Source organism: Ambystoma mexicanum, chromosome 2p, assembly GCF_040938575.1.
Source record: "Ambystoma mexicanum isolate Mex_15411 chromosome 2p, UKY_AmexF1_1, whole genome shotgun sequence".
In the NCBI taxonomy this organism is placed as follows: domain Eukaryota; kingdom Metazoa; phylum Chordata; class Amphibia; order Caudata; family Ambystomatidae; genus Ambystoma; species Ambystoma mexicanum.
Window position 1 is genome coordinate 1442654781 of NC_090923.1, and position 24707 is coordinate 1442679487.

The 24707-nt window shown below is 44.7% G+C and overlaps 1 protein-coding gene across 7 annotated transcripts in view; it reads right to left on the bottom strand.

Moving 5' to 3' along the window:
- The window catches only part of LOC138567600 (uncharacterized), a 1191853-nt gene extending 1168038 nt beyond the window's left edge, over positions 1-23815 (bottom strand). For 3 of the 7 annotated variants that reach the window (XM_069645987.1, XM_069645993.1, XM_069645990.1), the window contains exons 1-2: positions 23731-23790; positions 16760-16835 (exon numbers count right to left, since the gene is read on the bottom strand). In XM_069645987.1, coding sequence (XP_069502088.1) covers positions 16760-16835; positions 23731-23750 — 96 coding nt within the window. In that variant the 5' untranslated portion in view covers positions 23751-23790. Of the gene's footprint in view, positions 1-16759; positions 16836-23730 lie in introns of all 7 variants that reach the window. The other 4 variants (XM_069645989.1, XM_069645991.1, XM_069645994.1 and 1 more) reach the window with 3 other exon arrangements.
- Positions 23816-24707: the final 892 nt, after the last annotated feature.

The window sequence follows — 24707 nt, forward strand, 5'->3', positions numbered from 1 at the left end:
TCTGGTACTAGCCTAACTCATTGAAGATGGGGGAAACATGTGCTATCTAATACGACCGGACCTATCCAAGTTTAACAATTGTATTCAGCTTGACAAAAACCCTAGGGAAGGGAGAGGGGAGAATTGCCAGTTATTGTGTGATAAAGGTATTACTACTAACCCAAGAGGGGTGTGGTGGGAAAAGTCAAATTGCACCCTTCTTTTATGTACTACTGTGTATCTTGCTTGTGAAAGCTCAGCCACCACAGTTTGCTATGTTGAATTGTACTTTACTGCCTAGAACTGCTCTGCCCTATGTCGTTGTGCGCATGTCCTGGCCAAATGTGCTCCATGTTAGATCAAAGAAGCCGCCTGCTTCATGGATTTACGTATTGGCATTTTGGCTCTCACAAGCATGTTTTAGTGCTCCGAAACACTCTCGCTCATCTTGGCGAGACGGCTTATGCATGTAGAATTAGCAACATTAGGCGTACTATGCACCGTCTGAGTCCTGTGGGAATCATAGGAATACCAACCTGCTAGAAATGTATATGCCAATGTTTGCACCTTGTTGCAAAATGCCCTCACCCAGACGTGAGAATGTAGTCTATGCATACGTGCCATGTTATGAGAACCTTGCAGAACAGGTTGAATCTACTTTGATACATTTTATACTGTTGTCATCGAAAGTTGCACGACCAACCCCTTACATAGAAGACACGTGTTAGTGGAAGGTGTAAAAACAATGTATACTTGGGAAGGGGGTTGCTGCGCCGCATACAGTTTGTACGTTGGGTTTGTGTCCTGTTGACCGTTTGTATGCTGCTTGGCTGTCTGCCATTAAAGACGCTTTCCAGCCTTCTATGAAATTGGATTAGAGCTGTATGGCGATTCCTCCACGGCAAATTGGTGCTGCTGACATCGGATTCACGCGACGAAATCCCATGGGTTGCCCAACACGGCTCCCAGGGATCCTTATGGGCTCACGGTAAGACGATTTCTTCCAAAGTGAGGGATTGGAGGGGATGGGGATGAGGGGGGCAAATCGCTGGCATGTGTGCCCAGGGAGATGGGGGGTGTACATGGCAGGGGAGTATGCAGAGCAGATGTGGAAGAGGAGCAGACAAAATGTGGGCTGGTGATGGCAGTTAAATCGCATTGCTATTGCTAAAGAAGTCTGTCAGGCAATTAACAACCAGAAATGGGATAAGGCCCCTGGACCTAACCTCATCCCTACAGATTTATTTAAGCATGAGGCTATGATATGGGGCCCCCTGCAATGGCTCCTCTTTAACGCTCGTCTACGATTGAATTGGGTCCCTACATCATGGCGCTTGGCAATAATAATTCTATCTATAAAAAGGGAGGTAGGACCGACCCATTCAATTTCAGGCCCATATCGTTATTGGATGGGGTGGGAAAAGTTTTTGCTAAATCAATCTGTGTTCACTTGCTGGAATGGGTAATGCTGGAATGGGTAATGCATAATGACATTATTGATCACCTGCAAGCGGGATTCCAACCCAGAATTCGTACTGTAGATCAGGCTCTTCGACTGCATCTTGTAACACAGAAGTATGCAGTACTTAGGAAGATGAAAGTATATTCTCCCTTTGTCGACCTGAGGACCGCATCCGACTCTGTGTCACAGGAAGTTCTCTGGAAAGCCCTGGTTCAAAGCGGAATCCTCCCATCCCCTGGTCTACTCAAGGTAATCATACAGCTATACACAGACAAGAAGGCAGTTATTGGGTAGGGTCTGGGGGGTGAATTGACTGAGCAGTTTGCAGTCCAAACAGGAGTTAGGCAGGGCTGTATGCTGGTCCCTTTACATTTCCAGATATATATGGATGAGGTGGAAGGGGAACTGTTTGTATCCCCCCCAAACTGGCAACAGAGAAATGCCTGCTGCTCTTGTTTTGATGATGACGCTGTTGTGCTGGTCACTTCCCCTAAAGGGCTTAGGACCACCTTGGAGGCATTTGAGGCCAAATGCTCAGAGTTGGGCCTAGAAATGAGATGAATATGTCTAATAGTAAGACTCTGATTTTCTGCCCCAAATTCAACAAATATACCAAACCGACATTGCTGCTAAAGAACATAGTGCTAGAACAAGTGCAGGAATATGATTATCTGGGCATACGCTTTAATGATTAAGGGAATTGGCCCCCGCAAGTGAGTAAAGCTAGCTTGCAAATGGAAAAATATGGAGCGGGGGCATAACGAGATTTCTTTACTTGCAGTCAAGGTTCAATCTCCCTGGCAATCCAAATGTTCTCTACTCAGGTGAAGGCAGCAGCAACCTATGGAGCTGAACTATGGGGACACACAGACTGCAATAAATTGGGCCTAGCAGAATGAGCAGTCAAAGAAATTATTGGGCCTACCAAAATCAGCTCCTCATAATCAACATATTTAGAATTGGGGCTTAGTCCAATACAGTGAGGTCAGCTTTAGACCAGCACTTTCTTGGCCGAGGATCTGTATCTACCAAAAATCTATAAATCATATCCTCGAACTAGAGGGAGGCAGATCTCTTCCATGGGCCCTGCAAGTAAAACAATCTTTGGGCATCTTGGGCCTGTTGGACTTATGGTATAGGCCGCAGTCTACCACCCAGGGAGATAGCTGCAAAGAGCAAAGTAAGATTGCTTATTGAAGCAGAATTAGTTATTGACTGTAATAGTATGGTAGCGGGTATCTCATATTTGGAAACTAAGACGGGATGGGGTTTTGAAACATCTCAATATGGTAAGGCCCACAGTGTCGCATAATGTGTCAGGTTTAGAGTTTCTAACCCGCACCTGGCGTGCGTTACCAAGAAGTGGTCCCCAAATGGTAATTGCTCCTGGCCAGTGTGCTGCATAGCAGATGAGTCGTTGATACACTTTGTTTTTCTGCAAAGGCTATTGTGCGGCACGGCGCAGCTAATTAGTCCCGTTGAACGCTAATTGAATAACAATAGATGAAGCACTGAGGTTTCTCAAAAAATTTGATGAGATTAAAGTGTTTTTTTGTGTATCCACATTCCTTACTCGTGCGTGGTGGATAGAGCCAACAAAAATCAAAGAGCACATAAATGTCATGAAATCTTTTTGTGAACGTAGCTGAATGAATTGCACTAATAGAGCGAAGGGGTATTGTTTACTGGAATGTTTAAAAGGAACCTCTGTTTTAATGTTATATTTCATATGTTGACTGATTTTCCTGTCTATGCATTCTGTAAAACCGTTAAGGTAAGATGACTATGTCCAATAAAAGCCTACTGAACTGAGCATTGCTATCCGTCCCGTTTACTGTGGCGTCTCTGGTAACAAGCAAGTCATGTTAGAGTGCTGCCTCTGAGAACAGGAAAGAAATGTTGCAAAATCAGATTCCAGGAACAGTCTGGTAAATCTGGAAACAAGGAGAGAAGGTACCCTGCCTATCTGACGTCAGTCTGGTCTGGATATGAAAGTCAGGAAGCTCCTGGCCACCGGAGTAACTAAGAAATAAATAGGAAACATAACTGTGAAAACTAAGCATTGCAACCATGCACAATACCAAATTAAAATAAATTAAACAAAGAAAACATGATACGCGAGTAGGGAACCTAGTATGGATGTGAAGAAAAGATATTGGATGCGTGCCCCAGAGTCTTGTCTAGCCCCTTCTTTACTCGAACCCTATACATGCGATCTGATGGCAGAAAATTCTTCACTCCACCTCTTCCTACCCTAGCATGGGAAGGTTTATAGGCTTTATTTTCCTCAGTCTGTGTCTTTGTCCGCAACTCTTCCCTACCCTTGTCTCTGGAAGATGGACCGCTTTGTGTTCTGGGTAGCGTACCAGTGGACATGAAATGTGACGGATTTCCCCAGCATGAAGCACAGTTAGCAGTGAATAGATTTGGCCAACACTGAACAGGTGTTTCTGAAATGTCTGTAACAGGGAGGAACAAAGCTTGTGTGACTCTACTCAAACCTCTGAATAGTAATGCTACAAAGCGGTCAGCATGAAACAGATCGGCTCTACTAGCCTTTGAGAGAAGCGACTATTGGCGCTGACAGACAGCGACATGGGCCTGCCCTCAATAAGCCATTCCCTTGTGTGTTCCCCGCGAGAATGGGTACTAGCCAGTCTAGAACAGTGCCGATTCCTCATGTGTACACATTCAGGGTTTGAAATTGAGAGTCGATTAGCAGGAGCTAAAACCAGCTCCTGGGTGTCGGACAACACTCAGTAGGCAGGAGCTACAGCTGGGGAACTGCAAACCTAACTTCTACATGAGATGCACACTAACTTTTTGCCCATTAGATTTAAATAGATGTGTCCTAATTCTCCTCTATTTACATTCTCAAACACTCAAGGTTAATGTCACATATGCATGTTTGCAAGGTACTAGTTAGCTTGGGAGCCAAAATGAGCTCCTGGTAATTGTTGTCTCAAGCTAACCAGGGTAGAAATAGTATATAAATAGCTACTAGCTCCCCTCACTTTCGAACTTTGCACATTACTCACCCAAAACATACAAGTTCCTGGACAAATGGCACTATTTTACGCGAGAAGACCCAGCTAAACAGTTTCCTCAAGGAGGCACATTTGAGTTGGATAGAATCGTATTCCTGCGAGGCACCCTTGAAGAAAAACCGCAAAGACAATTACAGATTCAGTTGTTATAACCCTCTCAGTCTCAAGAGAGAGGGGGCTTCTGGCCCGCTTCGGAGGGGGGGGGTGGAGAAGAGGCCCTTCCCCAGAGATAGGTCATGAAACAAAATTGAAAGGCAGACTGAAAATGTGTACAATTATCAATGTCATAATTGTGAAAGGTTTGGACACAGAAAGTGGAATGTCCGGACAGACCGCTGCATGGCAAACAAGGCAGTCCGCCTACAGTTGCTGCTTCTCCTGTGTTTCTCTGGCCTCCACCAGCGGCCACAGTGAAAACCTGTTAGGACAGCCAGGGGGGTCACGAGATTGTTGCCCCGCTCATAATGCTTAACCCTACTGCTCCCTATATAGATTATGCTGTTGGACGGCGAAATGTTTCATCCTTGGCTGATACCGGCGCATCATGCTCCACTTTGAAAGTTTCTGAATGTCCTCACGCTGTGTGCTTCCATTAAATCGTGAATGCTGTTGGTATTGGGTGGGGAGGGGGGTATGATGCCGATACCTGATCCTCGGTTTCACCCCGTTACCCTGAGTCCTATTTCTGAAAAATCATTCTTTCCTACTTATCAATGTCATCATTTTAAAGAGTTTGGTCACAGAAAGCGGAATGTCCGGTTCCTAACTAGTACCTGTAATCCTGTTAACTTGTTGGGTTTGTATCTGCTATGCAAAATGAGTTGCTCCATCTATTGCTCCCATGGTGGTATTATTCTTGACATTGCCATCCATCGAGAACTAGAGGTCTTGGTTGCATTATAGGAAGATGCTAGCTTGTATCAGGGAACCTGGATGACCTCTCCTTCATTGCCACAGGGATTGTTGGACTGAGACCCTTAAATGATGGTCCACACATGCCAACGATGTTGGATGCATACTGAAAGCTGAGTCGCTAAAGATTACCCTGAACCCAGCCAAACCTCTGCCATGTGTACCTCAGTACCCTATCTCCAAACAAGTTGAGGAAGGTATTTGCCCCGTTATTGAGTCGCTGCTTGGGCAAGGAATTATTGTGCTGACTCACAGCCCCTCTAACACCCAGATTCTTCCAACTAAGAAACTGGGTAAAAAGGTTGATCATTTTATCCATGACCTGCCTGCAGTCAATGCTGCCGTATTGCCCACCTTTCCAGTGGTCGCCAACCAAGCTACAATCTTGGCTTGTATCCCTGCCACTCATTTTACTGTTGTTGATTTGTACTTTGCTTTCTACTCAATCCCTGCACACCGGATAGCTCGGTTTGGTTTGCTTGCACATACAAAACCTTACAGAACACTTTACCTAGGCTCCCAATAGGGTACCCAGAGAACCCAACCCGCCCTGTTTTTCCCAGATTCTGAATAGAGATCATAACTCGCTCGAGTTCAAAGTGAGGGTGTGTCAGGACACACATGGATAACCTCTTACTGGCATCACCATCACCCTCATTGAAAGCTTGCCAACAGGATACTCTTGCTCTACTGACACCTCTTGCTCCGAAAGATCACAAGGCTTCCAAGGAAAAGTTGCAGTTCTATTTGCCACGTGTACGCTACTTAGGCCATGATATTGCTGCAGGCAAAAGGAACTTGTCCGGGATCACATTAAAGCAATCCAGCAGGGTCCCAAGTCCCAGGGCAGGATGCAAATGAGGGGATTACTCTGGATACTCAGTTGATGATACAGTGGTTTACAATCATAGTGAAGCCCCTCCAATGTCTCACTCACGATTCGACCACCAAATCCCTGCCATGGCCTATGAAAGCGGATGATGCCTTTGTCAGTTTACAAGCACAGTTTGGGGAAGGAGTCAAGCAAGAGCTCTCAAAAGCACTGCCCTATGGCTGACGGACTACCAGGAACCCTTTGCATTGTTTTGTGAATGCAATGAGTTTGCCCAGGATGTCTTGAACCAACTGCACAGAGGTCCACATCGAAGTCAGTGAAATAGGAAGAACCCTATCTTAACCTCTGCCGAGGTACCAGTGAACTGCAAAGAGGAGGGAGATGCACCTCCCGGATGTGATGGTGAGCAAACAGATTCAGGTAACTCTGCAAGGTGAAATGCCTTGCCGTGCAGGATTTGGCTCCTTCTGCTAAGACCTTGCTGTCATTTTCTTTGTTGTGATAGCCACAGTACATGTGTGGTTATGGTCATCTTTACTGTGCTGACCCTGTTGTGAGAACTAGTTAGGGTCTGGCCTGCTTTCCTAATCAGAACTACAGATTGATCCCCAGTGACTCTCACCAAGTCGCTCCCTGACGCTCTGAACTGAACTTTGATCTCCCGAAAAGAAACCTGCATCTTTGGGACTTTAACAGACACTTCTGCTATTGTGGACTGAACTATTGACCTCTTCCTCGAAATCTATGCTTATTGACTGCCTATGAACTGACCCTCCCAGACTGAGAGCTTTGTGTGCAGGCCTGTATTACAACTGTCACACCTTGACACATACTGCATCCGTGATCATCTTCAGCACTCAGCTCACTGCGATTGCTGCTTTTAGAAACACGTTTTCCGATTACAATGGCCCTGCTGCTCATCTTTAGACTCACAGTGAGAACGTGTTCCTCCACCTGACGTGGCAATATGCCTGTATTTTAAATGTCTTAGATTGTTGGGTTTGTGCACATCTCCCACATGATCGGTACTCTGGGTTTCCTATAGCCATTGTCCACTTCAACTGAGGGGAATGGTCTGCCCGAACCTCTAACTGCACACCCAGTCTCGAGGTTCTATACCCTGTGGTGGTCACCATTTCCAGATAGGGTTTATCAGTCCTCCAAATGTTCCCTCCCCAGATCAGATACCAAGGAAACCTGCTGCACTTCACCTTTCCGCTCAGGGTCATGGTCCTATCTTGCATACAAACCAGGGTACAGGGTAATAATGCCAGAATCTGCTGACTTGCTAGAAATAGTATCTGCCAATGTCTGCTCCTTCTTGCAAAATACCCTCACCCAGACATGAGAATAAAGTATATGCCTATGTGTGATGTTATGAGAACCTTGTGGAACAGTTTGACTCTACCTTAATACATTGTATAGTTTTGTCTTCACAAGTTGCATGACCCACTGCCCCAATTTAATAAAGTGTTAGTGAAAGGTGTAAAAACCATGTAAACCTGGGAAGGGGGGTTACTGCGGCATATACAGTTTGTATGTTGGGTTTGTGTCTTGTGGATTGTTTGTATGCTGCTGCTGATTGCCATTAAAGATGTTTTCCAACCTACCCCAAGATTGGATTATTGCTGTATGGTGACTTTTCCACTACTGTGACTGAAGGGTGAGAATATCTAGGCATGACATGCACCCTCAAGGAAAGTGGAAGACATATTTGCTGGTGGACAAAGTCAAGAAGCAAGCTGGGAACTATCCATAAAAGAGTGAAACTACAAAGTGAGCTGGGCGCCATAAACTAGAGACTGTACATTTTAGTAGTTGTCAGGATTAAGGTATGGGGCAGAAGGAGACGTGTGGGGCTGGGAATACGTAAGCCTTGTACTTGCCATTATGGAAAGACTACAATTCCCAGCAGCAGTGGAGGGAATTGTAGGCCTATGGTTCGCACGGTTTCCCAGCTGATTGCAATCATGAGGGACTACTTTACACGCCGGCCGCCAGTGCTCAGATGCGGATTATTGAAGCGTTCGGCATGGACGGTAGCGGCAGCATTTATGGGGTATTTTCAGGAGGATGGGGACCCCAGAGGACTGCTGGTTGATGCACGGCCTGGGTCACGGTGGTGATTGGACGTCGGAGAAGCAGCGAGCTTCAGTCAGCCAGGTTGTGGCGGTGAGAAACCACTGCCTTGCTTATCACAGCATCCTCTCTTCAGGTCCGGGTGGTCCCGCTGGACTCCTGGGCGCCAAGCTAAGTAGCCGCATGTCTTTTTAAAGTTGCTACACATGTGTATATTGACTTTACAGAAAGCTTATGCGTGCACAGAGTGGTTGCTGCTGTAAACCATGTACATTGCTGTTCATGTAATCTGCCAAGCTCGCCCTCCTGGAGAAAAGGACGGTGGGGAAGAACTGATGTGCAGACAACATTATTTGAGACTTACAGCAAACGTTATTAGTCGGAAGAAGTATGCTGAACCCCTTATCATTTATAGTGGTGTGTGAGAGATTAACACATGATTGGATCAATAATTTGGGTCGAGAGAGACCAAAGGTTACATTTATGTTAGACAATTATATGTTCAGCTGTGTGTTGCTTTGCTTGCCCAAAGGGCCATGAGTACGTTTCCTCATACAGGGTCATTCCCTAGTTTGTTTCATGCTGTTGCTTCAATGAGAGCATGTGCATTCCATGAAGCACCTTGCTGCTTGCTATGTGTACATTTCTACGTTTTGAAAGGTTATAGGAAGATGTAGGGGGCTTAGGGTCCTATGGTATTAGTTCAGGAGTCAGGCAGTTCAGGGGGTAGGAGTAGAAATTGGTTACGTATATGTATTTTCCCTACATCCCCCATAACTATCCAATTATGTTTACCCTTAACCTCTTTCTGGTTTTCGTTACTTCCACTTCCCTATCCACAACCTCTCCCTAATCCCTCTTCCCACCCAATTGGCTGCCACGTGGTTTCCTGTTATTTCAGACATCAGGCGCCCGTGCCAACCATAGTGGGCGGGTCGAATCCATTTGGCTTCTGTACTTCAGGAGAGAGTGTCGATACTCTCACCCCTTTGCATTCTTGACAGTAATTAATCCCGGAAGGACCATTGTCTTTAAGTAGGCACTTGCACCTTTTGGAGTAATACTGTTCGATCACATAAAGATTGTGGCCGGTCTGATTGGTCCTTATTCCTTCTTCCTTCAACATGAAACCTTGGATTTTTATTGCGTTTGCCTTCTAATATTTTCTATTTTCTGGATTGCCTCCATGTCAAGCATTTATTTGTTTTTTTAGTCAGCAATTTCCAGTCCTTTCCTATTCCTGAACAGCAGTTTGTGTGTGTTCTATGGTTCCTTGATCTTGCTGTGTTAAGCAGTCTAAACCTTGATCAGTAAGCCACTCCTTTTTGATGTACTATTTTTGTTCCATTTTCCCGACCTTGTTGGGGAGAACAGAGGTTTGGGCTTTTCTTTACGTTTTCTCTGCTTCTGCTTCTGTTCCTTAGAGTCTGCTCCTGGGTGTTCCCCTGCTCTTCTTCCTTGGTTGCCTAGTGTTGGTTAGGTGCATTGACCTGTTTTTCCTGCCTCTTGGTGATTGCCTCTTTATCCTCTATGCACTATTCCTACTTTGTCCCTTGTGTATTAAATGATCCACCCTTTACTGCTTTGGGCACATGGAGCCCCAGTTTGATTCATCACTGGCATCTCAAGTGGCATTTCTTATCCTCGTGAAGAGTGCTTGACTTTGGACAGGATTTTCCAAAATCCGGTAAAAAATGTCTCGTCAGATCTTGGATCTGGAAAAGTCTATTTACAGCCTTTAATTGGTTACCCGATTTACTGTGTTCGCTGACAAAGATAGAATTCAGACCAATGTCGTTAGGACAAGGGGCAAGATATTTAGACAAAACCCCTTACACGTCTAATCAGGATACCTGTGAAATCATGTGTTAGGATTGTACTCAGGGTGAAATATTTAAATACAGCTTATTTTTAGGTTTAAAAGGATGTGCACCTTTCATACCTTGCCTGTAATATTATATGAAGCACTCCTCTCGTAGATGATTTTTCAGGTGTTCATGATTAATCTTCTGAAAAGGGCAAATGTTTCGCTGGTGGGATCTCACAGTAAATAATGTCCATATCCATCACTTCTCGTGATATTGTCTTCAAGTTGCCTTATATTATAAGAACAACAGAGTCAGCTTGCAGATACTCCCACTCATTGTCATATGTGGGTGTAGCACTGACAGCATCTGCAACAGCAATACTGGCACAGAAGCCTTGTAATCATTCTTAGTACTTACCCACAGCCCCCTTAATATATTTGGATCCTATTCCACTTGCACAACCTGGGAGTTAGTGTGCATGTCGTTTGATTAATGAGAACACATTGTTAGATACGTTATATCCTATGTAGAGATGAGAGGCGCATCGATTTCATGGGCACTGCTGAGAGAGCGCCAAGCCAGGGGTTTGGCCTTACTCTTAAGATCAAGCAAGAGTCGAGCCAACAGCCTACCAAAGGTACACACCAAAATGCTCCAATATATTCAGGAGATGGTAACAGTATGAATTGTTATGGTGAAATCCAGGAGTAAAAGTCCCAGAATACAAAGGCGTAAAAAAAAAAAAAAAAAAAAAAAAAAAAAAAAAAAAAAAGATTTTTTTTTAAATGGGCGGAATTTAAATTGCCCAAATGGAAAGGACATGTTGGCAAAAATGTGCTCATTTTGGACTTTAAGAGTTTAAATGAGGCTCTTGGATAATAAACCAAAAAGTCAAATGTAAATCCATATATTAAGCAAAAAGAATGTTGTACCTTTTATTTTCCTCATTCAGAATGAACACTACAGGTAGCATGATGTAGAGATACCTTCAAAACACAGCAGTAAAATACAAATCTAATGACAAGTTTGTGGCTTGAAGATTATGTAGAACTTCCACAAAAGCAAACGAATAAAAATGAGCTAGACGTATGTGGAAAGAGGGGCGCCTAAAGCAAGATTAAAGAGGTGGAAGGGTGTGATGAATCAGCAATGATTCCCCAGAAAACCTGGCCTGCAACCAGGCCTCCAGATAAGGTGCGTAACAGGCCTTTTTACGCATGAAAATCTTGTAAGTATGACAACTTTATTATTTTCCTGCGTACATTTACACACAAGTTTAGAGCAGTGGGCAGTGCAAAGGTCAGGCTACTTGACACAAAACAGAACGCTTCTTTTGATTTTTTTCTACATGGCTGTAATTGCAAGCCATGGATAAAAGCCTCTGAAACAGAAACAGAATGTATTTCTCTGAAGCCTTTCAACAAAATAAACTGCACACTGTGATAAAAGGAAAGGTTTATTGCAATTCAGCTTCAGCTGTGTTGATGCTCATGGAGCAAAGAGAAGCACAGTGCATATTTATTTTCCCAGCATTTTAGGATTGTATAATTAAGATAGAAAACTAAGTTGCAATTGAGAATTCATATTTTGTAAAAAAAAAAAAAAATGTTCTTCCAGTGAAACAAACCAGTATTGCACAATTGTATCAGTTCCTGTGCTGTGTGCATAATCATGCAGAGGCAGATCATGTTTACAATTAATTTACACTCCAATTATAGAAAGAGTGTGTAAAATTATGACTATGCACGGTCTAGTTTACATCCATTCAACCTTGCAGTCAATGGGGTACATTACTGTAAATGGTCAGTGACAGCAGCATCTTTGCTCAAGGGTGGGCGAATGTCATTACACCAATCACAGGTGTTCTAGCCTCTCAAATCTTCAGACTACAATTAAAACATCCAAAACCTGACTCTCTAGAAAAGTGCAAGCACTGTTCAAAAACAAAAACGAAAGTTACATTTGTAATTGAAATAGAGACTCAGCCAAATCTGTCCCTGTGATAATCCAGATAGGTATTTAACTTTATGTAGCGCTTCATACATGGTTTGTCAAACATCTAGGCACTGTGATTATTATACCTCAGTCGATACTCAGTTGACCGACCTCTGAAGGATGTTAGCCAATAATATAGATCAGCCAGTTGAGCACCCGTTGCTGCGATCTGTGCGTGAACTGTAGTTTGCGGTTTCAATAAAGGAGTACCGACTTCGGTTTGGTGATAATTGTGATAAATATGTTTTATGTACAGTGCTTTGTCAAAAGCGCTATATAAATAACCATTTGACCGTGAGATTAGACATCGAATATAGCATGGAGTCCTTGCCTCTCTGCACTGTTGTATCATAACATTGGCATACCATTAGGTAGTAATAGCTCCAGGAAATGAGGACTCATTAAACATCAAAAGACAATTCTGCTATTGAACCTCAAAACACAATACAATTCATGTTTGCTTTTCTATGTAATTGGCTAGGTTTTTGTGTTTTCAACATTTAAATATATACAGGAGAGATCAAATGGCCAGACTTACAGAAATAATGAAAGGTGTATTCTGTTAAAATGCAGAAAGCTAGTAATGATTGCCATGCAGTTTTTGCACACGTTGGCTAGATGTCACATACATTTTACTCCCTTGCAATGGAGAAAAGTCATTTTTACTCTCTTAAAATCACATTTACTCTCAAAGTTTAAAAATAAAGTTTAAAAATAGGGAGTAAAATACTCCCACCTCAAAATCTTATCTGGAGCACTGCCTGCAACCCTTCTCATGTGGCCAGGGAAAGGCAGACACTTTCTGATCCCGACACTGGGGGTGTTGTTCTGTGGGAGGATCACATGAGGGAAGGGGAGTGGGGGTCAAGACGAATGGGAAACCCCCTTGTTTAACTTTCCACGAAATCCCAATCTTCTAATGCCTTATTTCAAAACCAAACCAAAGAAGTCAGAAAAACTAACTTTGCTACTAGGGACTTCAAGTCCCATAATTCCCCGAGTACTGGGATGAGGAAGAGGGAGGAACTATGCAGGAGTGGCCAACTAATTAATGTAAATGACCCACACCTGGGAGGCTTAAAAGGCTCTTCTCATGTGCAAGCATTAGAAGCAGAGGTGGGAGAAGGAGAAGAGCAGAGTGAGCAGAAAGAGCAGTTCAGACCGTGTATGCAGCCGAGGTTGGGACTGGAGGGGAGAGAAGACGCTGGGACCATTATGAAGCCAAAGACTCTGGCTGGTCCAGAGAGGGTCTATGCTTCCAGTTGTCCCAGGTGAACAAGTTGTGCAGCGGGAAGCGTGGGGAAGGAAGGCTTGCCTGTTGAAGATTTATTGTGCAGAGGCTGCGCAGCGGGAAGGGAAAGAAGCAAGGGAGGTTTTCCCGGTCAACAGTTCTTCGGTGGCTGGTGTGCACCATAGACTCTCAGTAGCAAAGAAAACTTCAGAAAAGAGTGGCACGCGCGAAGGCAGATCAGGAGGATCTGTTTAACAGGTCACGAGGAGCCACTGCAGCAGAAGACCAGGGAAAGCTGAGAGGATCGGAAGCGTGCAACTTATCTGGCGAATTCACAGGGTGAAAGTGACTCTGGGGCGCTCTGAGACTGTTGCGTGTTACAGGCAGGCAGTTGCATATGAGTGGAAGAAGTGTTAGTAGTACTTTTGAATACCGAACTATCAGAAAACAGCAAAAGTGATATTTTAGGAAACCAAGTGACTGTAAATTTAAGCATGCAAGTGTGTGGAAGGTCCAACAACCCGGTGGAGCAACATGGTTAAAAAACGAATGCCTACAATTACCCAAGCCAGAGAAACTAAAACCTAAGCAATACAAGCCCAACAGATATTGCCGAAGGCGAAGGGTAGTAATGGAAGACCCAAGGGTTGTGAAATTTTATATTCATGTTTTATGAAACATATAACAACAGCTGATATAAACACACATTTCTAAACCCAAGAAAGAAACATAATAAAACAGTATCCTTGTCAATATTTGGTTACGTGTGCAGTTGGGAAACGAAAAGTGGCAAAAAGGCTGCCCTTTTGGATAAAATTATTCAGAAGGAGAGGAGCATAATTTGCAGAGGAGTGTAAAAGAACACAAATGTGAACCCCCCCCCCCCACGACAGGTTGCTAAAAATGTAATGCTGCCAAAAGAAAGAACCACTGAAGCACGCTGGGTTCGAAGTAGTGGGCCTGGCATGGGAGTTGACTAGGTAGTAGTTCATGGAAGTGCTGAACTGTGTTCCTGACAAAAGCAATCATCGTTATACAGGTAGTATAGCTCAGTGGCAACATGCTCGTCTTGGAAACAAGATGATGCAGAGCAACACAAGTTCCAATCTCGGGTCCGCGCTTAAAAACCTCTTCGTTATTTTGCGGTATTAAGCACGTTATAAATAACCAACTTTAGAATATGATTTATGGTGCTGTAGGAAGAAATTAATAAACCTGCTGTTGATGAGTTACATTTCTTCAGAACTTCTCATTGGTGGCAAAAATCATCCTGACAAAGACCTTTGTTGTTGCTTATGTGAAGAGAATTTTGAGGATCATTCTTATCAAAGAGGAGAAAGAACATTCTACTTTTAGGCAATAAGCCAAGAGCAGGGGAGGCATTACCGCTTCAGGTAATGCCCAGTGCCCATAGTTACAGCAGGACCCTGCAAGGGGCTTATTGCTATTAGTACCCCAGCACATAAGACTGGGGTACTAAAAGCAATATTTTTCATTTGGCAACGGCTCCAGCGTTCGCAACTGTATTATAAATATGGCCGCCAAGGAAGGGGAAACGAAGTCCGGTCTGCCTTTCCATGGCAACCATTGAAAAAAGTTAAACAAAAATAAACAAACAAAATGGCTGCCATGGAGGGAAATGTGTGGATTAGGAGGGGGAGGGGGAAGGGGAGTACTTACCTGGTTCCCTAGCGGGGAAGATGGTGGCCTCCAGCCCGGAGGAGACACAAAGCAGGGGGATTACCGTCTGGTAATATCTCTGTTCCGAGCCTCCTTATTGACTGGGACACTGCCACCCCCACCCCCCCCACCCCTGGCGGGTACTAATCTATGTTACATCATTGAAGTTTCAGAACTTTTTTTGACATCAAGTTGAAGCTACCATGAACTGTGTTGCAACTTTGTCATAAAACCAGGATTTTCTTATTTATTTATTGTTAACTGTTGAGGAGAAACCTGCGAGAATCTGGGGAAGGGGAATTCCCCAAGATCACAATTAGGAACTGTAGTCATATTAAGACTTTAATTAAATATATTATATTTTGATGTTTTGAACTGCCATGCAATTTCTTATTGATGTATTGAATGTACACGTGTGAGGAGCAGATATCCTTTGTTATATTGTTTCCTTGAGTTTATGTTAGGCAGAGAAATCCTCATCAGGGTAGGGATAGTGAGGCGTTTCTCCAACCTATTTATTTAATAAAATGGCACATGTTGAAAACTCGTTACAATGTTGTCTGTCTCACATTTCTGACCCCTCACAGAAGGCTGGAGGGTCACTGCTAGAGCTACAGATTTGAGCTGGATAGGCTGCAGCAGCAGACGGCTTTCATGTAAATAGCAAAGCGCTCTGGAGGACAAAATTAATCCCATGCCGGGTGAAGCCTCTAACAATGATAATTCCTCAATGAGACCACAGTGTCCAAAATCCTTTTCTACAGCAAGGAAGGTGGGGACTGTAAAGGACTTGACTGCAGCCGTGCAGCAGCACAAACCCCACCCCTGCTCGAGGGCAGGAGACATCAGACAGACACAGCCCACTCTGGGAAAACATATGTTTTTTTCAATTTAAGTAGGATGAGCCAACGTGACATGACAGGTTGCGCAGTGCTGGAAATTGACAAAATGTACTGGGGGAGGTGCGGCTTGTGAGTGGGGAGGGCGGGACTGGAGACGGAGCTAAGTGTTCAATGATGTGCGTGGCCTTGATATAGGTTGCTGGCTGCTTTGCATAAAACCAAAGTGCATTTTGGGAACATAACAATGACCACCAATTTACCAAAAATGTCTGTGCTAGTAATTCAAACGTTCTTCCCTTCTGTGCATGCAATGCACACTTGGTATGTTGCTCATTTCCTCTGTCAGAATAGTCACCCTGACAGTAAAGTGTGTAAAGCATGCAACATGTATACAGCTTTGGACACGATAATTAAGAAGAAGAAGAAGTTTCATTTTTTAAGTTTGGCCTTGTTATATATGTATATGGGTTATCTTTGTCTTAGTATGTCACTGCTGGTGTAATATGATTCTGGAGTCTCATGAGATTCCAGTATCATATGAGGAGAGACCGGCAATACGAAAGAGGCAATAACTTGTATTCTTGTAATAAATATTCATATTAAGAAACTACATCAAGAGTCTGAGCGTATATATATATATATATATATATATATATATATATATATATATATATATAACACAACAAATGGCGATTAGGATCAGCCGTTCGGAAGAAGATTAGAGGTCCCCGACACCAAGAAGACAAAACAAGTACGGACACATGCACGAGAAGGACAAGTGATTTTAAGTTACGGGCAGATGGAAGCACCGGAGTCATGAGATGCATGGAAATGTCCGGGAATAAATCACAGTGAGTCGCACAAGAAAACAAATGATAAATATACATACGGTTGATAAGAGAATCGGATTGCATCCGTTGAATGTTGCACGAGCATGCTGAATACACAACATTAGAGTAAAGGACCTAAAAAAGTCAGAAAACATGCGGCGGCCATCTTAATCTGTGTAGGTCGTCAAGGAAACCTATTCAGAGCATATAGTTGGGATTACGCTCCGTAACATGATACCAAATGTGATCAGAGTGCATGTGAAGACAGAATTTTATTGACAGATAGCGAGTGCTGAAATACAGATTAATTGACAACAGGGACAAAGTCAATTAACAAATATTCAAAATGCAGAACATTGCTACGCCAATTAAATTTCTTGCGCAACCAGGAAACCCAGTATGCAGTTGGGAACAATGGTTGGACAATTTTCAAGTGTATCTGAGAGCGGTGGGAGGAACCAAATTTAATGATGATCTGAGAGAGGCTACATTATTAAACTGTATAGGTACGGAGGCTTTGCACATTTTTAGAACATTGCCTGATCAGAACAATGTGTAGGAAGGGTCTGAAGAGGTAGCCACAGGATCAGGTAACAATAGAAAGTATCAACTGGCAGTAGCTAAATTAACAAAACATTTTTGAAATAACACTAATATGGTATTAGAAAGATATTTTTTTTCAAGGAAGCAAAACAAAGGAGACCATGTAAATACATTTAAGGCTGCGTTAAGGGGGCTGATATCCACATGTAAATTCACAGGAGTGGCAGATGAATACTTGAGGGATCAATTGGTGTTACAAGTTGTTAATCCCAAAATACAACAATGCTTATGACAAGCAAAAGACCTGAGCTTAGAGCAAGCTATGGCCATTGCCAGGTCAATGGAATTAAGAGACAGATGCATGAGAGAAATACAGAGTAAAATACAAAGTTCTGAAGTCAAGTGTGTGCAAGATATCCAGGAGAGTGTTCCAGCTAGAGAATAGGAAAACTTTGTTGCAGCAATTCGGAAATTGACAAATGAAAACTATAATAGCAGCAACCTAAGGAAAGACAGAGGTCTGTTGCCAGAGGACAGAACAAGTGCTATAAATGTGGCAGACATAGGCATAATAACTAGGGCTGTACCGAATAGCATATTTAGTATTCGGCCGGATACCGAATAGTTTGTCAACTATTCGGCCGGAGCCGAATAGTGAGCCGAATAGTTTTTTTTTTTTTAGGCCCCCCTATGCAATACAATCTCGGGCCACCGGCTTTGGCCCGGTGGCCCGACAAACACAACATTATTGCGGTGAGGCCGCGGGGGTTCCCTGTGGCCCCGCGGCCTCACCGTGCTCAAGGGGTGAGGCACATTTCACAGCGAGGCCGCCGGGGTCGGCAAAGTGCCCCGGCGGCCTCATGAGTCTGGGGGGGCCGCTCCTGTAGGAGCGGCCCCCCAATGCAAAATAAACATCGGGCCACCGGCTTTGCACCGGTGGCCCGACAAACAAAACATTATTGCGGTGAGGCCGCGGGGGTTCCCTGAGGCCCCGCGGCCTCACCGTGGTGAGGGGGATGGGGGGCACCGAGGCCGCCGGGGTCGGCAAAGTGCCCCGGCGGCCTCATGAGTCTGGGGGGGCCGCTCTTGTAGGAGCGGCCCCCCAATGCAAAATAAACGTCGGGCCACCGGCTTTGCACCGGTGGCCCGACAAACAGAACATTATTGCGGTGAGGCCGCGGGGGTTCCCTGAGGCCCCGCGGCCTCACCGTGGTGAGGGGGATGGGGGGCACCGAGGCCGCCGGGGTCGGCAAAGTGCCCCGGCGGCCTCATGAGTCTGGGGGGCCGCTCTTGTAGGAGCGGCCCCCCAATGCAAAATAAACGTCGGGCCACCGGCTTTGCACCGGTGGCCCGACAAACAAAACATTATTGCGGTGAGGCCGCGGGGGTTCCCTGTGGCCCCGCGGCCTCACCGTGCTCAAGGGGTGAGGCACATTTCACAGCGAGGCCGCCGGGGTCGGCAAAGTGCCCCGGCGGCCTCATGAGTCTGGGGGGGCCGCTCCTGTAGGAGCGGCCCCCCAATGCAAAATAAACATCGGGCCACCGGCTTTGCACCGGTGGCCCGACAAACAAAACATTATTGCGGTGAGGCCGCGGGGGTTCCCTGAGGCCCCGCGGCCTCACCGTGGTGAGGGGGATGGGGGGCACCGAGGCCGCCGGGGTCGGCAAAGTGCCCCGGCGGCCTCATGAGTCTGGGGGGGCCGCTCTTGTAGGAGCGGCCCCCCAATGCAAAATAAACGTCGGGCCACCGGCTTTGCACCGGTGGCCCGACAAACAGAACATTATTGCGGTGAGGCCGCGGGGGTTCCCTGAGGCCCCGCGGCCTCACCGTGGTGAGGGGGATGGGGGGCACCGAGGCCGCCGGGGTCGGCAAAGTGCCCCGGCGGCCTCATGAGTCTGGGGGGGCCGCTCCTGTAGGAGCGGCCCCCCAATGCAAAATAAACGTCGGGCCACCGGCTTTGCACCGGTGGCCCGACAAACAAAACATTATTGCGGTGAGGCCGCGGGGGTTCCCTGAAGCCCCGCGGCCTCACCGTGGTGAGGGGGATGGGGGCACCGAGGCCGCCGGGGTCGGCAAAGTGCCCCGGCGGCCTCATGAGTCTGGGGGGGCCGCTCCTGTAGGAGCGGCCCCTCAATGCAAAATAAACGTCGGGCCACCGGCTTTGCACCGGTGGCCCGACAAACAAAACATTATTGCGGTGAGGCCGCGGGGGTTCCCTGAGGCCCCGCGGCCTCACCGTGGTGAGGGGGATGGGGGGCACCGAGGCCGCCGGGGTCGGCAAAGTGCCCCGGCGGCCTCATGAGTCTGGGGGGGCCGCTCCTGTAGGAGCGGCCCCCCAATGCAAAATAAACGTCGGGCCACCGGCTTTGCACCGGTGGCCCGACAAACAAAACATTATTGCGGTGAGGCCGCGGGGGTTCCCTGAGGCCCCGCGGCCTCACCGTGATGAGGGGGTATGGGGGGGGGGGCGTCACTTACCTGGTGATTGGGTCCGGGTGCTGGCATAGGAAGTGAGGGACGGGAAGAACTGTTCCCTTCCCTCGCTTCCTATTTCAACACGTTAGGCTGGTTCCTCTGTGGTCAGACTGCAGAAGCCAATAGGCAAACAGCTTGTTTGGCTTCTGCAGCCTGAACACTGTCAAACATTCTATGATTGGCTGTCATCTCCCAAACAGGGAGAGGGCAGCTAATCATAGAAAGTGGACTTCGGCTTCGAGTCCCTAAACAGAAACTATTCTGCCGAAGCCGGATAGCTGTATTTCAGCCGAACTTCGGCAGAATAGGGACTCGAAGCCGAAGTTCGGTACAGCCCTAATAATAACAATGAAAAAGAATGTCTGGCTTTTTCAGCAGAATGCTACAAATGTGGATATATAGGTAATTTTGGAAAAGTTTATCGAAATACACGAGGTAGAGGAAGAATGGCAGGGACATTTCCTTTGAACAGGATGCAAAGAGATGGGAGCCAATTTACAAGAGGTAACATGTCCAACATGAAATCAACAGAAGGAAATTGGTCTTCGAACAATCCAATGTCTATGTTTGCGAGATGGAAGAACATGTACAGATCCTAACATTGACGCCTTCTGAAGGGGGTGTGGTATTATGGGTGTCCATGTTAGTAAATGATGTGCCATTGAGGGTGATGGTCGACACGGTGTCACAGTATACAATGGTGGACGTACAAACATTTGAAAACAAATTGGGAGGAAAGATAACAGATTTGAGAGACACGAGAGTGAGAGCTACTGGCTATGGAAAGACACCCATTAACAAAATTGGCTACATATGGGTTCATCTCTGTTTCAAGGAAAGGAAAACATATTGTAAACGTTATGTGGCTTAGAATGGATTTTCCATTGTAGGATGGTGGGAACAGGCTTCTCTACGAATCAAGATACATCCAGGTGAAGTGGTTCCCATTTTAGGCATTAATGAACAAATGTGTGAGACCAGTTAAAATTTGGCAAAGAGCTTTCCAAAAGTATTCAATGACAATATTGGCACATTGAAGGGATTTAGACACAAAATTATATTGAAGATGAATGCCAAACCAGTAGTCCATAAAGTGAGAAATATTCCTATTGGTATGAGGGAGGCTCTACAAAAGGAATTGCTGAAATTATGTGAACAAGATATCATAGAACCGATTGAAAGTTCAGAATGGCTCTCACCGATTGTCATTGTACGCAAGCCAGACAGGGCAATAAGGATGTGTGTAGATTTGCGAGACCTAAATGCAAATATTTGGGTACACAGACACCCTCTACCAAATATAAATGAGATGTTGACAACAATGAGAACGGCAAAGTACTTTATGACATTGGATTTGTCATCTGCATATCATCAGGTGGTTTTGGATGATGAGTCAAAGCACCTTACATCATTTGTTATCACGTTAGGTGCATTTAGAAACAAAAGGATGCCCTTCGGATTGGCGTCGGCCGCCGCCGTATTTCAAAGGTTGATGCACTCATTGTTTGATGGTTTGCAAGAGGTTAATTTTTTACAAGATGACATTTTAATATCAGCAATGACTGAAGAGGACCACAATGCGAAACTACAAGTTTACAAGTTATTCAAGAAAGAGGTCTCACACTCAGGATAGAGAAGTGTAAAAGATGTGGAATGAATTGGAGCAATTGGTTAGAGAGTGCACGGCATGTGCCATTAGTGACAAAGAGAAGAAGACGCAGTTTACACCATTAAAACCTGTTGAGATACCCAACGAGATATGGACGAAATTAGCTATAGATGTAACAGGTCCATTTGAAATGTTGGAGTCCCAAAAGATATACATTATTGTTCAGATGGATTATACATCAAAATGGTTAGAGTGGGGTGTGGCAGAAGAAACAGTTAATGCTTCCAAAGTGGCGAGATTCCTAGAAGAAATCTTCAATAGAGAAGGAGATCCCCAAGAAATAGTATCAGATAATGGTGCTCAATTCATATCTTTGGAAGTACAAAAGTTCATGAGTGAAAGAGCAATTGAGCATACTACAACAGCTTTATATCATCCCATGGCAAATGGATTAATCGAGAGAATGAATGGATTCATAAAAGCATAATCCAATTATCAATTACAAATAATTTGCCATGGAGAGATACTCTTAAGGAAGCACCCCACACTCAGTCACGGAAGTAGAGCCAATTACTTTGATGAGAGGCAGAACAGCTTCTAACTTGAGACCAGCTTGGCTCAAATTTAAAAAAAAAGACAAGGTGATTTGCATGGATGAAATTGAGGAAAGAGTAAAAAGGAAACAGGCTAAATACAAGAAATATTATGATGACAACAAACATGTGAAAGAGAGCTACATCAAGGAAGGAGATTGGATTTGTGTGAAAGAACCAAGGAAGATACTTAAAGGAGAATCTAAATACAGACTGCCACAAAGAGTAGAGAAATGTTCAAATAAGTGTGTAATTCTTGATGATGGGACAAAATGGTCATTTGAGGATGTTGTGTTGACTAGAGCAAGAAATACTGTAGAAGAAAGAGAACGGAAGATGACATTAAGGATGGTGGTAGAAATTGTGGCACGTCTTCAAGAAACCGAAGGATTATACAGAATTTTTAAAGATTTTATATATTATTGAACCCATACTCCAGTTGCACTTGATGCCAAGATGTATCCTTTTATTTAAGTCATACTATTATTATGAACATTTAGTTGTATAAGTTATGTTTCACTAATTTTATTAATATTATGTTCTTTAAATATGTGGAAGGGGAGATGTTATATATGTATATGGGTTATTTTTGTTTTAGTATGTCACTGCTGGTGTAATATGATTCTGGAGTCTCATGAGATTCCAGGATCATATGAGGAGAGACCGGCAATACGAAAGAGGCAGCCACCACTCGGCGGGGGACTTCATAACTTGTAATAAATATTCATATTAAGAAACTACATTAAGAGTCTGAGCGGATAGATATATATATTATATATATATATATAAAAAACACAACAAGCCTGTTCCTCACTGCAACGTTCGCTTACAACCTTTTCTTATTCTGTGACCACTTTTTCCAAATCACTGCTCACTTTGCTCCATATACTGCTCACTGTGTTATAGATAAGACTCCTGCGCTTACTGGCCATTCCCCTTCCTTCACTCAGTTGTCACCATGACAAGGATCTATTAAGATATTAAGGAACCTCAATATGCTGGTCATCCCTAGTTAATCGTTTGTTAGTAAAACCTTAATTTGCAGCTCACTTCTATTTCTTAAATGGATTTATTGTTAATTTGTAAGACCTTTTCTGCAAAACATTTGCTTCAAGACACCTAACTGGAAAAGTGGGCAAGATGGGGAGGCTCTGGTCATTCACATCCTTGATAAATTCCAAATGAGTTAAGTGTGAGGGAAAAGGCAAGGGACAAGCACACTGCAACGGAAGGGAATATGAGCCCCAATAGTGCTGGTTAGGCATAAAATAAGTCAACATAAACTCATGGTGCCATAGGAATAGAAAAAAGTTGAATTTAAAAAAAGGGGAGGAGGGTTTCGAGATCACATTATACATCCCACTGCTTGTATATAAGTATCCTAAGTGGCACAAGTGCCAATTGAAGTTCTTAGACATGCTTAAAATTGCTCTAATTGTCTCCGGACATCTATACTGTACATCTGAAAAGTTAGCTAGTTGTACTCGTATGATCGTAGTGTCACAATAGGTACAGCCTACGCACTTAACTCCGCTGTATAAATGCACTCGTCCACTACTAGGCTCTTGCTTAAATTAGTCACAGCTCCCCTTCCGTCTCTTGGCATTTGAGGACTGCTTCAGAACATGGAGTGGTGATTTACATGGTCGTTGCCAGGCACTGCTCTCGGGCCCAAACTTATGGTCCACATTCACAACCCACTCCCACAAAGTCCTGGCTCGGTGCATTGACTCCTGGTACACAATCTGCCCTGCACAGGTTATTGGTTCAATCTGTAAAAGCATGCCACGCCCCCAATACAATGCTCACCGTTGACGGCTCCATCCCATCTGACCGGTGTTGTGACAGGGTAGCGACTAGTTCCTATTCGAGGAACGGACCCTGAAGCGCATCTACCTCACGTGTCTTACCTATCACATACGTCACGTTTTACGCAGAGCACGTTCGGTACTGTTGCTGAGTGAATCGGAACTTGACTGCCTAGTTTATTTCACACTAGTGGTTGGGTGCGCCGCAGTCTCTTGAGCTCTTCAGCAATGGCGAAAATGGAAGCTAATTGTAGCCTTGGATACGTGCTTATACACAAAGATTGTAGCATCGTTTCAACAATATGCATGTGGTTATGAAGGTGGCACAGGCACTGCTACAGGCGGTCATAACAGGAGCAACAGAGAGAAAATCTCTAGGGTGACGAAGAGGGGCCGAGGCTACGATTTGTGGTCCCCATCGAAAAGCACATGCCTCTCCTAACTGCCTCTTTGTAGACGTTACAGAAAATTACATAACATCAAATTGTATATGATCTTTTATACTTCAGAGCATCATGGGAAGTTACAAGGAGTACGGAGACAAGTACCTTTATAATGTGCAATGTATAGTCGCAGATTACTATATATTGCGCCAACTAAGAGTCGTCTTACGGAATCTGACCGCTAAAGAGAATGTTGAGTGCTTGAATGTGTCAGGTGGATTGCTCGTAGGTGATCTCTCTGCTGTATACAACAAAATAGTCACTTGGAACCTTAATGTAGTGTGTGTTTAGACATTACAAACATGTCCAGGTAAACACTTAAGCTTACCTGGACTTTGTAACCAAGTGACTCTGTAGTGGCCCTCCAGGAATACAGGACACTTTCGTGGTAGAAAGAGGAGTTTATTGTGACAACAAACAAGGCAAGGGGTAAGTGTCCGGGGCTGGGGGAGCAGTACTCACTGTTCAGTTCCTTGCCCCATGCAGTTGGTTCCACTGCACAACATGTGATGGGGGTATTATCATCCCCTACCAG